Source organism: Pleurodeles waltl, chromosome 5 (assembly GCF_031143425.1).
Source record: "Pleurodeles waltl isolate 20211129_DDA chromosome 5, aPleWal1.hap1.20221129, whole genome shotgun sequence".
Lineage (NCBI taxonomy): Eukaryota > Metazoa > Chordata > Amphibia > Caudata > Salamandridae > Pleurodeles > Pleurodeles waltl.
In genome coordinates, this window is record NC_090444.1 from 697,171,563 (window position 1) to 697,186,117 (window position 14,555).

Genomic DNA, 14,555 nt, shown 5'->3' on the forward strand with positions numbered 1-14,555 from the left:
AAAGAAGGATGTGTATACATGAGAAACACTTTCCCTCAGACCTTTGAACTGCAAGGCTTATACATATTACCCCCCCAAAAAAAACCAAAAAACGCATCAACATCAGCATTGGGAGAAGGGCTCAATACTGAGACGGTCAAAGAAATTGGAAGTCAGATTGCTATAAGTGCTATTTACGCCTCCATATGATCTGGGAGCACTTTTGACACATGCCAATGATCACGTGTAACGGTTTTTCCTTTCTGTTCTCAGGACCTCTCAATTTACCATTGGGCACATGGCTCCCGCCAGTGTTTGGGGTATTGGACATTCCTTTGTGCTTTGGGTGCGACCGTTCTTTAACCTGTATCGCAGTCGGGCGCAGGTCTCCTGTTTCTTTGGATAGCACCTTGATGGTCTTCGCCAGCTCGTCGAGGAGGTTCTGCGACGGCGGCTGCCGGCGCTCATCATCCTTCACGTGGGAGGCAATGATCTGCCAACAATCGGGAGGAGATCAGTTTTTGAGGACTTGGTGGAGATCTCCTGGTTAGCAAAACTGTGTCCAGGGGGCTATCATAGCATGGTCCCGTATCATTTCTAGGCGGATTTGGAGATCAGGGCGCTCAAAGAAGGCCCTTAATGAATCAGCCAGACGGCTGAACAGCTGAATGAAACGGCTTTTGAACACATCAGTGCTAAGGACTGTTGCACACAGGTGCCTTCAAGGAGAGGCAATGTTTCACGAGGATGGAGTACACCTGTCCGATGGTGGTTTACAGTCGATGCCACAGGTGCCTGGTGGGTGGACAACCATGACTCCTTTTAAAGAACCTAAACTATTTGAGATGCATATTGTAAATAAATATTGAAATTTAAGGATGAAAGGAAATCCTGTAAATATGATTTTTTTTGTGTCGTGTTTATGTGGTTGTGAATAAATACGGCCTAAGAATTGTATATATTCTCTATTGCAGGAAGGTTTCAGTCTGCTTTGTTTACTGTAAACATTAAGTACACTCCTCCAAGGAGAGGATCATAGAGGGAAACCAGTGTGAACTATTTGGTTGGAGGTATCGATGAGGTACCCCACCTGTTACCCTTTGATTCGGTTCAGATAGGGTGACAATCTAGATAGCCTTCCTGCTTTTATATATTTACTGTTCTCTTCTTCAGTGTCCACTGCAGGAACTCTGGCCACTAATTCCACTGAGAATTTTGTTTCTTTTTCAAGTATTGTGTGTCTCACTTCATAGAATATGCAACCATTGGTTCCACATTATTCCTGGTTTACTGCTTTATTTTTCCTTGGGCCGCTCTGATCACCAAAATAGATGCAGCAGGTTTTTTGGGTTTTTTTTTCTTCTTTTTTTTAACCATGGTCCATCATCTAACACTCTGATTTACTTTCCAATGCTGTGTTCTACATCTGCACTTATTATTATTATATATATTTTTTTTCAAATAACCTGCACATTTGTTTCTGCAAGAGATGGCATTTTGCCTGATCAGTTAAGCACAAGTTCTAACAAGCATTTGCAAAGCCAATAGGTCTTGCCTCTACAAGAGCTACTGGCTTTGCCAAGGTTTGAAACATGTTGTACACCAGTGTGACTGCTGATTAGCACGGCTAAAAGTTAGTAGTGTAGAGAAGAGTCAAGTTGAGTGTCAGAGTGGAATGGCGAAGAGTAGAGGGGGGGCAGAGAGTGTTGTGTATTTGAGTGGCTTAGTGTGGAGTCAAGTTGAGTAAGAGTTGGCTGGCGTAGGTTGTTTGCATAGTACAGCGACAGTGCAGTGGCACTGAAGTCATCGGCATACAATGCAGCAGCAAAGAATGCTGTGGCGTGTAATGCAGAGACGCAGAGTGGTGCAGAGTAAAAAGCAGAGACTTAGAGTGGTGCAGAGGGCATGGGAAAGAGTTGAGTGGCACAGAGTGCAGTGGAGCAGAGTGGTGCAGAGTAGAGGCAAGTGGCATATAGTGTAGTGGTGTTGAGTAGTGCAGAGTACAGTAGCAGGGAGTGGTGCAGGGTAGAGCTTAGTACCATAGAATGCAGTGGCAGAGTAGAGTAGTGCAGAGTGAAGTGGCGCAGAGGAGAGTGGCGTAGAGTTCAGTGGCAGAGTGCAGTGTAGCACTGTAGAGTGCAGTGGCATAGACTGCATTTACAATGCAGATGTGCAGAGTGCATTGAAGTAGAGTTCAGCGGTTGAGAGTAGATTGGCGTAATGTTCAGTGGCAGAGTGGAATGGCTTGGAGAGGAGTAAAGTGGCATATAATAAATTGTTTGAGTAGAGTGAAGTGGCACACAATGGAGTGGTGCAGGGTACAGTTCAGTGGCATACAGCAGCATAGAGTGTAATGGGTTTAAGTGTTGTAGAGTGCAGCAGCATAAAGTGCAATGGTGTAGAGTAGATTAGAGTGAGGTACAGTGGATTGGCAAAGAGTCCAGGGGCATAAAGTTGACTGTTATAGAGTATGATGTATTGGCATAGAGTGCAGTGGAATACAGTGGCAAAGAGAGGATTTGTGCAAAGTAGATTGGTGTGGCCTAGACTGGTGTGGTGTAGTGTACTGTAGTGGCGACAAGTGTAGAGTGTTGAAGAGTGCACTGGCATAGAGTAGAGTAGTACAGGGCAGCAGCATCTCCTCCTTTAAGGCAGAGGAGCGTTGCGCCACTGCTCTCAGCAGTGAAAACATGAAAAATAAAATGATGACCTTTATTTTTCCTTGCTGAGTCGAATCAAGGGGAAGGCGGGACCAGGCCATCCTCATGGACAGAAGCTGCAGCAGGGGGAGGAGTGGTGGGCACTGCTGCAAGTGTGCATGCCAGTTTGGCCGGATGTCTCAGGACGGCAAAACCAACATGCGTACTTAGATCTCTCCTCCGAGCTCATGGTGCACAGGTGATCATATTAAAGTACTTATTTCCAACACACTTCAGAAATAACAAATGTGCTTCATGTGTGTTGCTAATTCTGATGTATTCCGAAATATTTACAGAGTTCAATTATATGATGTATGTTGAGAGGGGAACTTTCCTACCCCCAGTATCCAGCAAGATTGATACATAAATCCTCTCACTTTGAAGTCAAAGAAAGAAAAGTAAACAAGCGCCCTCAGAAGACAGCATGTGACATTTGTATGGTAAGCAAATTAATTGTGGCCATGAAAAACGTCAAACAATTAAGACATCAAATATGACAGATGCTATTATAACCTGTAGACCTAATAAAGGATGTATTTGCAAAGACACCCAAAAAAAGCAGAAAAGAAAGAACAGTTTTAGACCTTACGGTTCTTCATTCACCGTGGAGCAGTTTTGGTTACTGAAACTGTGGTATTCGGAATGGATATTAACAAAACAAAAAAAGACAAAACACGGTCATTCTGTACTGAAATGTGATCTCCTCTCCCCTTCAAAATATGGAACCAAAACCCCAGAAGAAAAGAATATTAGCAAAAGGCTTGGAAAGCACTTGTCATAGCATCACATGAAGGGAAGCAGGTCTGCGTATCAACCTTTCAAGCCTACCCTGGGAACCTTCTGAGTGATGGGAACCTTCTGGGTGATGCGTCAACCTCAGGCAAAGTGTAAGAAGGCATTTCCAGAACGGGCCCAAGATCCTAACTTTTGTCTGCCGAGGAAAAGAAGAGGAAATTCTAGGTGACAGAGCGCAGTATTACGTTTTGGCACCCGGCTAGCTCTGTCCATACGATTTCTGGCTTTTTTCCCCAATCAAAGCTAAAAGAAAAGATACTTCCAGATGCATTTTTTTTCTAAGTAATCCAGCTACTGATTTACTAGAGCCCTTGTCCCAAATCTCATGTAAAGGTAGATTGACTTTTATTATTAAACATATTTCTGCAACATCAATGATTGTTTCTCAACTCCATAAACAGCAACACTTGGCATCCCAATCTGCTTTAAAAAAAAATAGTCTACTGAATCAATAACATTAAAGTCTATCCTGCTGCCTGGATTTTCTTTCAGCAAAAACAACTGGATCTCTCGTAGACTAATAACCAGTTTGTAGCAAGTGCTTTGTTCTGCCTCTAAGCACCGTTTATCGCATAATATGTATTACTCTTACTAAATTCAAATGTATTCAATTTACATATCTTGGGAGGACAGACGCTCAAGATGGCCTTACTGTGATCTGTACTTGTGGCCTGTAGATGTCACCAGAAAGCATTCAACTCACTGAGCCATCTTGCTGGCTTTACTGAGCCTCAGCCAGACAGTGTTTAAGTGGGCCACAGCCTGCCAAGGCTGGGCACTGGAAAGCAAAACCTGCCTGCCTGAAGCTGCAACACAACGTTTCAGGAAGCCCTTTTGTAGCACAGGAACACACAAACATGGTGGCTACTGTTTTAAGGTCTGGTGTTGGCCAAAAACGTTTAATTTCACTAAAATGATATGCTTACTGTACTCAGCCAGGCCTCCTCACCCCTTTCTTCCGTCATTTGCATTTTTCTTCTACCTTCTACAGTATACAGCATGGGGCAGTCCACTTTAGCTAACTTCACTTTATGAGTAGATGTGCTCCAAGTGGAAGGACTGAATGCAGTGAAAGTAATCCCTTATTTACCGGGCACTACTATGACCAAGTCTGGTCTTTGAAACAAAACAAAAAGATACATGTTGGCTTTGCCGATGCTAGTTACCATCGGTACTACAGGGTCTAATACACGAATTCATTCCAACTGAATAATCAATATATCCCCTTTGTACACTGAACTGTCAAAGGGTTCCATAGCAAATAGCCAAAGAGTGACAAGCTTTTAAAATCACCTTGTCACACATGACGATCAGGGCAAGCCACTAAAGTACCGGGGAAGATAAGGAAAAAAGACAAATGCCACAACTATATGATTAACACACGATATACCTCAAGACAAACCTTGGCTGGTCGACTGGTTATCTCGTAAGTGTACCATTTCTGGATGAATGGGTCTTTCCACTTGAAAGCGAGGGGGTGGGGGGGGGGCTAAATAAAACACGATCTCACTCGCGAAGATAAACTGATCGACCGTTAAAAGTCAAAACAAAAAAAAATACAGCACAAGGGTGGGACACAATAACCGTAGTGCACAATAGACTCCACATCAGATCATAGGCCCAGGACACATGCGTGAAGTGAGTGGTTTCCTGCGCAGTTAAAGCACACTGGGCCGGCTTCTATGAGGGGTCCTTTGAGTGCAGCCTATTTTGGTGCTGCTTCGGAAAACAGGAAATTTGCTGGCTTGTCTGAGGCGCAGGGGCTTTCTTTCCGTTTTAAGAAGACAGCTACGCACAATGCAGCAAGTGTTGCATAACCGGAGGAATGCGGGCCAGTCACGGCGAAAGAATGGCGGCGCATTCTTTCCCACCATTCTCACTGGTGTAACTATATACACCTCTGGCTCGGAGGCCTGGATAAAACGAAGCAGAGGCTCCGCCTGCCTTTGAAAATATGGAAGACAGCTTTGTGATGCGCCCCCTTCACAGACAGCAGCTTTCTAGTTTTTGCTCGTAGCTGTTCTCGCCTTGACACAATTTGAAAATAGGAGTGCGCGTTTTGGTGTCGCGCTGTCGCCTTGTGAAGGGATTTGCCTGGAACCAGCGAATGAATGATGTTTTGTACAGTACACGCAGTAGCCAAGGCAACTGAAACCAGCGAATCATTCCAAACCCCTCTGCGTCACAGGCGACCTTAAGGGCTTCTGAGGAGAGCGTGACGCAAAGATACCAAGGGAGTGCTTTGTGAAAGGCTTCCTTCGTGGGTGTCCGAAACAAGGCCGCACAAATCCTCTGTTGTTCGAGCTCAAGGGCAATAGCATCTCCACTTGGGTTTTAAGCATCCACTTCGCAATACAACAGTATATGTTTCGAATTTGAGACTTTCGCCCATGAATTTAGTTATATTTTCCCTACTTGTTCCGCTTTACAGAATTCTCCAAGATTATGAGAAAACAGACAATTACCTAGTTTGGGGACCTGTGCAATTAAACGTTTTTGACCCAGTTTGACACAGCACATGTAAAATATTTGAAAATCCGGCGATAAAACTTTTAATACACCCCCTTAAACACTGGATATGTATAAATAGTAGAGAAGATAAAAAGTAAAATATTTTCCCGCAATGGCAGAACACAGCTTCACAAATACATATAGGTCATGCTTAATTCTTTAAGACATTTCTTGCACACGTTGGGTGTTTAAGGCATTTTCACAAACAAAATGCGCTCTAAACTCACTCGTTATTCTACAGTAACTTCATGTGTGTATTAAGGCAGGATATGTCGTGAATAATATTTGTGAATACTGAAACTGTCTTGTCTTTATGATTGTTCCTAACAATTTAATTGGGCATCTCTCAGACCCCGATCAGGGAATATCAATCATGTACTAGTGTTCGAAAATCGGATTAAAACGTTTTGAAAAAAACCTTTGGTTTGTAAATCCTTGATTAGTGGCCAGATCTTTGTCTGTGCTTGCCCCTAAACTCTGGGACTCTCTTCCTCTAAATGTCAAAATTAACATGTACAAAACCTTAAAAATAAGTAATGTTGCTTTTCTGCTAAGGTTTTTCCACCTTAATGCCTTATTTTCCAGTGTCAAAAGACCGACCGGTGATTTACAAATTCAAGTTACATAGCACTGATGTAACATTACCTAATTTTTCTGCTTTGTCTTGCCCTGAAATCAACACAAAACTCAGATCCCAACTTGGACGATAGGATTGTTGTTTGTCGAGATAATAGGATTCATCACTAAACACATCCCTGAACATAGTCAGCATCGCACAAACCTCCAACGAAGATACTTACACAATCACGACAGTCAAATAGAATCACCAATTCTAATCAGATTGGGGTCTGATTCGTATAACTCATGGATAACGAATTTTTTGCCTCGGAGGAAAGCAAATCAAAGCAGAGTCTTTCAGTAAAAGTAAAAAAACGTCAAAACAAACAAGCGCCCCACGAGCAGCCATCTTTAGCTTTCTTGTTGGCAGTTGCAGAGATCCAGAACTCCTACTTGAAAGAGCAGATGTGAAGGTTAAGAAGGGCTCCTCTAATCAAGACACCAAAGTCAGACGAAAGAGTTTTAATTACAGATATGAGAGTTTTAAAAATATGCATCGGGATTAAAAAAATAAAATAAAATAAAACACTGTAGGACCAATGCTTGAGAATATCATTTTTTTAAAACATTTTTGCTACATAAATTTCAGTCTTCGCCATTGCACGTGTCAAAACTATCATAGATCCGTGCTTACATCTAGTTAACTTCATAATATTTACCTCTACATAGTACAGACTATTCACAACCATATTAAGGATCATATGCTTGATGCCAATGCCAACCATTTCCAAAAATAAACTTGAGTTCTCAGATAGGGCTCTGGTTTACCCTCTGGACACATCTTGCTAGCATCACATATCTTGTGTGAAAGATGGTAGCTAAGTACTCAGCTGATACACTGACCAATATTTCAGCACTTTTCTTTACTGAAACATAATACGACTCTCCCCAGAATCACTGCAGCAACATAATCGCTCTGATTCTACATATCTCGCATCTATCCATTAGGTTAGGGGTGCCTCCCAGGCAAGGCCACTCCAGATTATAGCCCAGGCTCAGGCCACATCAGGGTTTCTCAGTATTTGTTTAGACTCTATATGTACGAATGTGCTTTCACATTGGGTCCATCTGTTTGTTTCTGACTCCCACCTGGCAAAGCTTGGTCCGGACGTAGATTTCCAGCGCAGAGCTATTGTCCTTTTTGCTAGTGTCAAAGGTAGGTCGATAAACCCATCTGTAGCTACGGACAATTCACCCTTGAAGCAGCAATACAGCACTATTCAAGCTCAGCCATCAAGCAAATTAATCTGACCCTAAATTAATCCTACCTTGCAGGGCAGAACAAGGTGTACAACTTGATACAGGAAAAACTGTTGTGATGGCAATCAGGATTAAGACATGAATGGATGTTTCAAGAGGCCGCTGTCGTAAGAGGCAGACTTACTGCCCTGTCAAGACCATACCAAGACTCCATTGCAATCCATAAGTGTGAGTTTTTGGTATCTATGCTACAAACTATTACATTTCACACCATTTAGGAAGAAGAGGACCTATGTTTTTGGCAAAGCAGAGCCAAGTCCTCAACTAGTACATCAGACTTGCACCAATGTATGTGGGAGGTACCGCAGAACCAGGATGCTCAGAGTATCAGATTCACAAAACTGACAGTGTTTGATACCACCGTTAGAACTCTTAACATATAACCAACAGGCACTGATTATACAAACATAAACACAGTGTTAAACACATAACCTACTTTGTAAACCACTAATTCTGGTATAATTGTAGATTGGATGTGCTAGTTTTGTATTTTTTGTTTTATGGGCTATGAACCCAAATTAAGAAAGAAGAGGTGGAGGTTCAATCTGTCAAAATGTGACACCATGATAGGCCAATCGGTTTTATTGATTGCATCTGTCGGCATAAACGCAGGTCTGGGGTTTTGTGGGGCACTTTTCTAAGTGGAAGGTTAGCAGCAGGAGGGATGTAAGAAGAGATCCCATAGCCAAAATACTTTGTAACTCACCAGTGCACAGAGGAGATCCACAGCCTCCAGCACCAACTCCTGGTGGCCAATGCGAGCCACGCCAAGCTCCTCAAGATCCTGGTGGGAAATCTGTAGCAGCTGTTCACCGTTTATCTTCTCACGTTCAAAGTTGGGGACGTAGCACTGTAAAGAGTCATCCAGACCTAAAGAGAAAACGAGAGGTGTGAGTGGGAGAAAGTGGAAGAATTTACACCACAGAAAAATTCATAAGATCATAAAAACAAAGTATACTCATGGAATGAACAACCATGGAAAAAGAGATTTCAGCTACTCGGTCAATTCTCATACCTATCCTCATGGTTTCTACACATATGAACTAAAATCCTGTCAGCCCTGCAGGCCTTTTATTATGTAGTTGTTCATACATTGGCTTTTTGATTCCACTGCAAAAGACCTTTGTCTCAATAACTTGAATAAAGGAAGAAGCACATTTCTTTAAATCTGCAACACAATCTGGCATTTATGTATTGCGTACAGATTTGGTACGTGTGAGCTTACAAAAGCTATCAAAATCATCCCCATGTACAGTAAAATTAAAGCACCCTAGGGGCTTCACAGGCAAGGAAGAAGGGATCTTTACACAGCTCAGTTGTACAGACTAATACTTTAGTGGAACACGGACCTAGGCTAATTATTCTAATCATTAGACGATATCCATATTTAAATGGTAACCCAATATACTCTATCCGTATCTATAAAATTCACATTGAAAAGGAAGCAAAATACGTTCAAATGTGACAAACCAAGAATGAATCCCATTTTGGAATAGAAGACTAGGATTCAAATTTTAAATGGCTGAACCATGGTGGCCACCCCTTGCGCTTATTACAAAATGGAAATGTCAGGGTACACAGGAATTACAGACTACTCATTGGTATTTTGTTGCATGGGTGGACAACAGTGATGCCGCGTCTCCCATCTTGCTTGCTGTTACCACAAAGCAACAACTTTAATGATCGTATTGATATATTGGACTGTTGTGTTGCACTAGAAGGGTGTTGGGTGATGCGAAACTGTACTTATAAAACCTGGGAAGTAGCCCATGTATCTCCAGGCCACTGAAACAACGAAATCAAAGAGGAAGAGAACATCGTCCTATTCAGCACTCCCTGTATTAGAACATTTCTGCTGCGCGCCACCAAATGTTACCTTCAGAAAAAGGTGCTTTCATTAGCGATCAGCACTTCGGCAGTGGGTGCTCCTTGATGGTGAAGGGTTTAAAGTGTTGATAGAGGTTTTCACAGATCAGGGGTAGGAGCATAAAAAAATAGCAGTGGGAGGATAAGAGAACACGAGGTATTGAACTATGAATTAGGTCACGGCCTCGAACAAATCAGAGTGGAGTGGGAAAGCCAATCAGGCTGTGAGCCTCTCAGAACATGGATCTGTGCACATGGGAAGCTTTCTTGCAGTGGTGAGAGGGAGGTCAGATTCAACAATAGGCTGTGTTTTAGTGGGACGTTACAAAGGTGGATATTGGTAACTGATTACAAGTGGGACCCTGATAACCATCCTACGAGACTTTAACGAGGAATCAATAGTTGTGGTCACAATTCCTCCGGCCATTACATATTCCCTCTTGGAATTTCAGCTGGAGACTCCACATACTATTAGGAGATGGAGTTTCCATATCAGAGACACGTTAATCGAGGAGTTACTATGGAATTCCGATAGGGTTCTGATGGAAGTAGATTATGGTGATAGGCAATCGAGCCTTTTCGCCCAAAGACTGTGTGTCTTGTGGAGAAAAACGCAGAATGTAAATAAGTCACCCCGGTTTCTGCACCAAGATGCGGCGGCATTAAGGAATTCTGCATCCATTCCCAAGCCCTACACACTGCAAAGAGCAGGCCGGCTGACCCCTAGACACAACACACATCAGAACACAAACATCCTGAATATTCCCCCAAAACGGGAGGGATGAGAACTCCGGCACGGGGCTGCATTAGTCATTCCTGTCAGATCCTTCCTAAATAAAGGCTCCAGTGAGGGAGAAAAGGCAGTCTGGGTCGTGAGAAGTCTGTCTGGCGGCACGGCTTGTACACACCAGCAGCGGACAGCGAAGGCGAGTCTAGACTCTCCCGCTTAAAATAACCGAGTCTAGCTGGTAGATAGGTGTGAGTTCACTTAGAGGCCCCGAAGCAAAGGTCGTCTTGGGCTCGAGGCTACAGTCCACAGGGGGCATGTGATCTCTTAGCGCGGGCTCCCGTTTCTAGGTCCCGCAGGCTGGGAGGGCCCGTCCTCGAGCAGGAGAAACAGATCCGGGGACAGTGGGACATGTGCTTCTACTGCCACTACTGCTCCAAGAGGAATCAATTAGACACCGCAGTAGACGACCTTGTCATTCCGGGTCAGATGGCTCCATAGGCCAATGCACCCCCTGCAAGAATCTGTGCTTGGCCTTTGGTCACAGGTTCGTCTCTCAGAAGGATCGTTCACATCCTCCCTCCCCCCCCCCCCCTCACCACCGCCACATGTCAATAAATGGAGTATCACAGTGTCGGGTAATACTTAACATCTGCTGTACAGCGCCAAGAGTCCCTTTATGCTTAAAGTGCGATTTACAATTGTTGTCATGTTCACAAAGCCTGGAAAGCTCCCAGTGCACTGCAATACTGTGTTAGGATCTATTCAAAACATACAAGAGCCGTTCCATTCTGGGTAGAAAAGGCATTATATAACATGTACATGTAAACTTAGTGCTGTATTGCTAAAGTTAAGTGGAAAAAGTGGATTAAATGTAAGTCCACAGGTGACAACGTAGGCACCGATTTGTACAGTACAGGACTGGATACGTTATGGTGGGTTCTTCAAGGCCATATCCACGGTGACAAAATGGACAGATATGTATACAATTCGGAAAGCAAAGTTTGTCTTTCTGTTCTAGTTATTGCAGAACCCTGACGTATGCACACACATTTGACAGGGTTTCCGGGGTGGACTCCAGTTTGTCGCCTGGTAATGGTTAGCCCTGTTAAGAGACACAATGGCGGATCACCTAAGCAGCCTGTGTAACACCACCATAGATCCGATTAATGACGTCCCCACGGGTGTCAAACAGATGTTTCTCTGATTCCTGACAAGATGGTAGATGGTGTTCAGACACCTCTCAGACAAGTCTTAAGGGGCCATGGCTTAACACTGTGTTTTTTAGCCTTATCTGGTTTCAGTTACATCTAAGCTACGCTCACTTGGCGGATGCAAAGTACCCTGGTAGCATTTCCTGCATGCAATTGGCAGTCAAAGCATCCGTTTATTGGCTCACCACGTTAACATGTTTTGACAACTGCCTTATCAAAACACTGCCCAAGCGTGATACACACATTGGTGAACAGTAGCCTATCTTCTTTATTTCAAATGGGTTATCTTCACACGTTGGGTTCAGCAATAGGAATATCCACCGAGAGTAACTGAAATATAACATAGTCAACAACCTTTAGTACAGTCATTCGTTGTGGTTTTTGTAGTGGAAAGATTATTAACACAAACCGGAAGAGGCAGCACCTGCTTCCATAACTAAATCAGCAGACACAACAGACACAGAGGCGGCAAAGCAACATGTACATGGTTACTCTACACATAACAGCATGTGCAGGCAACGCAAGCTGCCTCGCATGCACAGAATAATATAGGCAGTGCATGTCTGCTTAATCAAGTATAAGAAACCCTCTGAGGGGTGCAGCGAGTTAGACAGCAGTGTTAAATACTACAACGTACACAGAACAGTAACAGTACAAACACTTATGCCAAAAGAGTGAGTGTTGGTATGTTTGCTGGTGAAATGGTATGCGAGAGAGTGAGTATGACATGGTATACAATGATGTGGCATGGTGTGACGGTGTGTGGTGTGTAATTTTGTCTCTCTATGCTAGTGGGTGTTTGCACGTTAGTGAATGAGATTTTTAAAGTGTGTGGGATGAATGCGTTGGAATATGTGTTGATGTGATAATCCTCATCTGCTGAATATTGTGCTTGAGCAGGTATTTGTGTTCTCACCTGAAAAACTGTGCCGAACACAGTTATAGGGGGTAAATGGCATACATTTTCAGTTGAATTCACTGCAAAAATACCTGCCCTCCGAAAGTAATGAGTCACACAAGTACTTTTTAAGCATCACACTAATATGAACCATTAACATCACACCAAAAAACACACACAACACATATTTCATACCTGGATGCTTTTATATCACAAAATGCAGTGAAGTAAAATCTATATTTTGTGGGACCTTTCTTGGGACATTTAACTCTTAATGGATATTTAGAAAATTTGCTTACTAAAGTTAAATAGGATAGTGAATTTTTTATTTAGATTCCTGAATCCCAGAGACTTTGCTTTGAAGCACCAGTTGCAGGAAGGTCCCAGTCAACGCAAGCCTAAAGAATTGCCATTGCTCTGGTAAAAAGCAAACTGAGGAAAAAAAATCCTCTCTAATGTTTAAGGTGATGCACGAACTGTATTTTATAAATAACATTTTAACAGTTATTTGTGCACTTTAAGTTTTATGATGATCGGATGTATTGTGGAATTTTCATAACGTATGTTATCGAGGGTCTACTCTTACTATCAAACATCAGAAATCAAGCCCCCAATGGGGTGGGCTGTACAAAGGTAGTCCTGAAAAGAGCAATGTTCCGTAATTTCTAGATTTAGATCCATGTGTTCTTCATCAAGCTTTATGCAGAAAACATTTAAGTATTGTTCGAGTCTTGACACTAAACATTTGAAAGATATTTTAAAGGGGGCACATTGTGTAGAGAAAACAAAGTGTTATACCTGCCAAGTCGTGGCTCTCAAACAATCGCCAACAATAGGCATATATAGCTTTGTATGACTTCAGCTTGCTTTTTGATACCCATTGTTCTAAACTTATATGAACTACTAGTCCCATGAATATTTGGCTGTAATATCAGGATAGAAAGAGGGAAGCGGAGACCAAATCAGTGAGATAATTCAGAAAGGCCTGGAAAAGGTACTAAAGTTGTGTTCATCTCAGTGTGAAAATAAAGACAATGCTCTAGTCCAACTAGCACCCAGAGTTTTACACCAGGCAAGGAAACAGGAAATCTAAGTGAACCCTGATACTCCATCTGCTATTCACCATCAAAGAACCTGGAAGATACAACTTGGAAGTAAATCGGTGCTAAAGAGTGAACAGAACGCAACTCCCTTCCCCTCTAGAAATAAAGCGCTCTACGGGACTTCCAGGTCAGTCCAAATTGCTACTTGCATTTCCTCGAAAACAAAATCTTTAATCTCCTACCCGGCCATAGGCTTCTCTTTGCACAACGAAGTGGATGTCTTTATTATTAGCAACAAAAATCCGGCATCTCTGAAGACGTGCTTCAACAGGCACATTGTACAGCCTGTGAAGACGGTGGAAAGGTTTTCAGTTTACATAGCCAGGATGTCAAAGCTAGTAAAAGTATGCCTCACATGGCGAAGAGCTGCCAGGAAGGGAAATACGTTTGGCATCAGTAACAACAAAGGCTTTTAGAAAACTATTTTTTGGGGGAAACACTTGGGGGAAAAAAATTACAGACTGTCACAATCTGAGAAAAGATAGATAGGGGCAGGGACTAGGAGAGGCCATCTTGTTCGAATTACAGCAGGTTTATCATTTCATCCAGAAGAGCCGCAATCAAAACTTCATGAACATTGTAACTAAAAGCACCCCAAAAAAACATTGGCTTTATGAATACAGGTACACTTTCTATTTAAAACAATGAAAATGGTACGATTTTGCCATGGTATTCACACAGGCTCCTTGCACAGCCAAGAGCACAAGAAGCCGAGACTTTGATCAACATTCAGAAGAAGAGGAAAAATATTTGTGTTGGGGAATACCAAACATGTTTAGATTTGTCCTGGATTTTTGAGGAGACCACTTCACAAGAGAGCTAGACAGACAAATTATAGTTGGGTCATAACCAAAAGTCCACAATGGCAAAATAAATACATAGCAT

The 14,555-nt window shown here is 42.7% G+C and overlaps 1 protein-coding gene across 2 annotated transcripts in view; it reads right to left on the reverse strand.

Annotated features, from left to right (window-relative positions):
• The window catches only part of CNKSR3 (CNKSR family member 3), a 167,201-nt gene that overhangs the window by 88,470 nt on the left and 64,176 nt on the right, over nucleotides 1–14,555 (reverse strand). For both annotated transcript variants that reach the window (XM_069234625.1, XM_069234624.1), the window contains exon 2: nucleotides 8,569–8,732. In XM_069234625.1, the coding sequence (XP_069090726.1) occupies nucleotides 8,569–8,732 (164 nt within the window). The remainder of the gene's footprint in view (nucleotides 1–8,568; nucleotides 8,733–14,555) is intronic.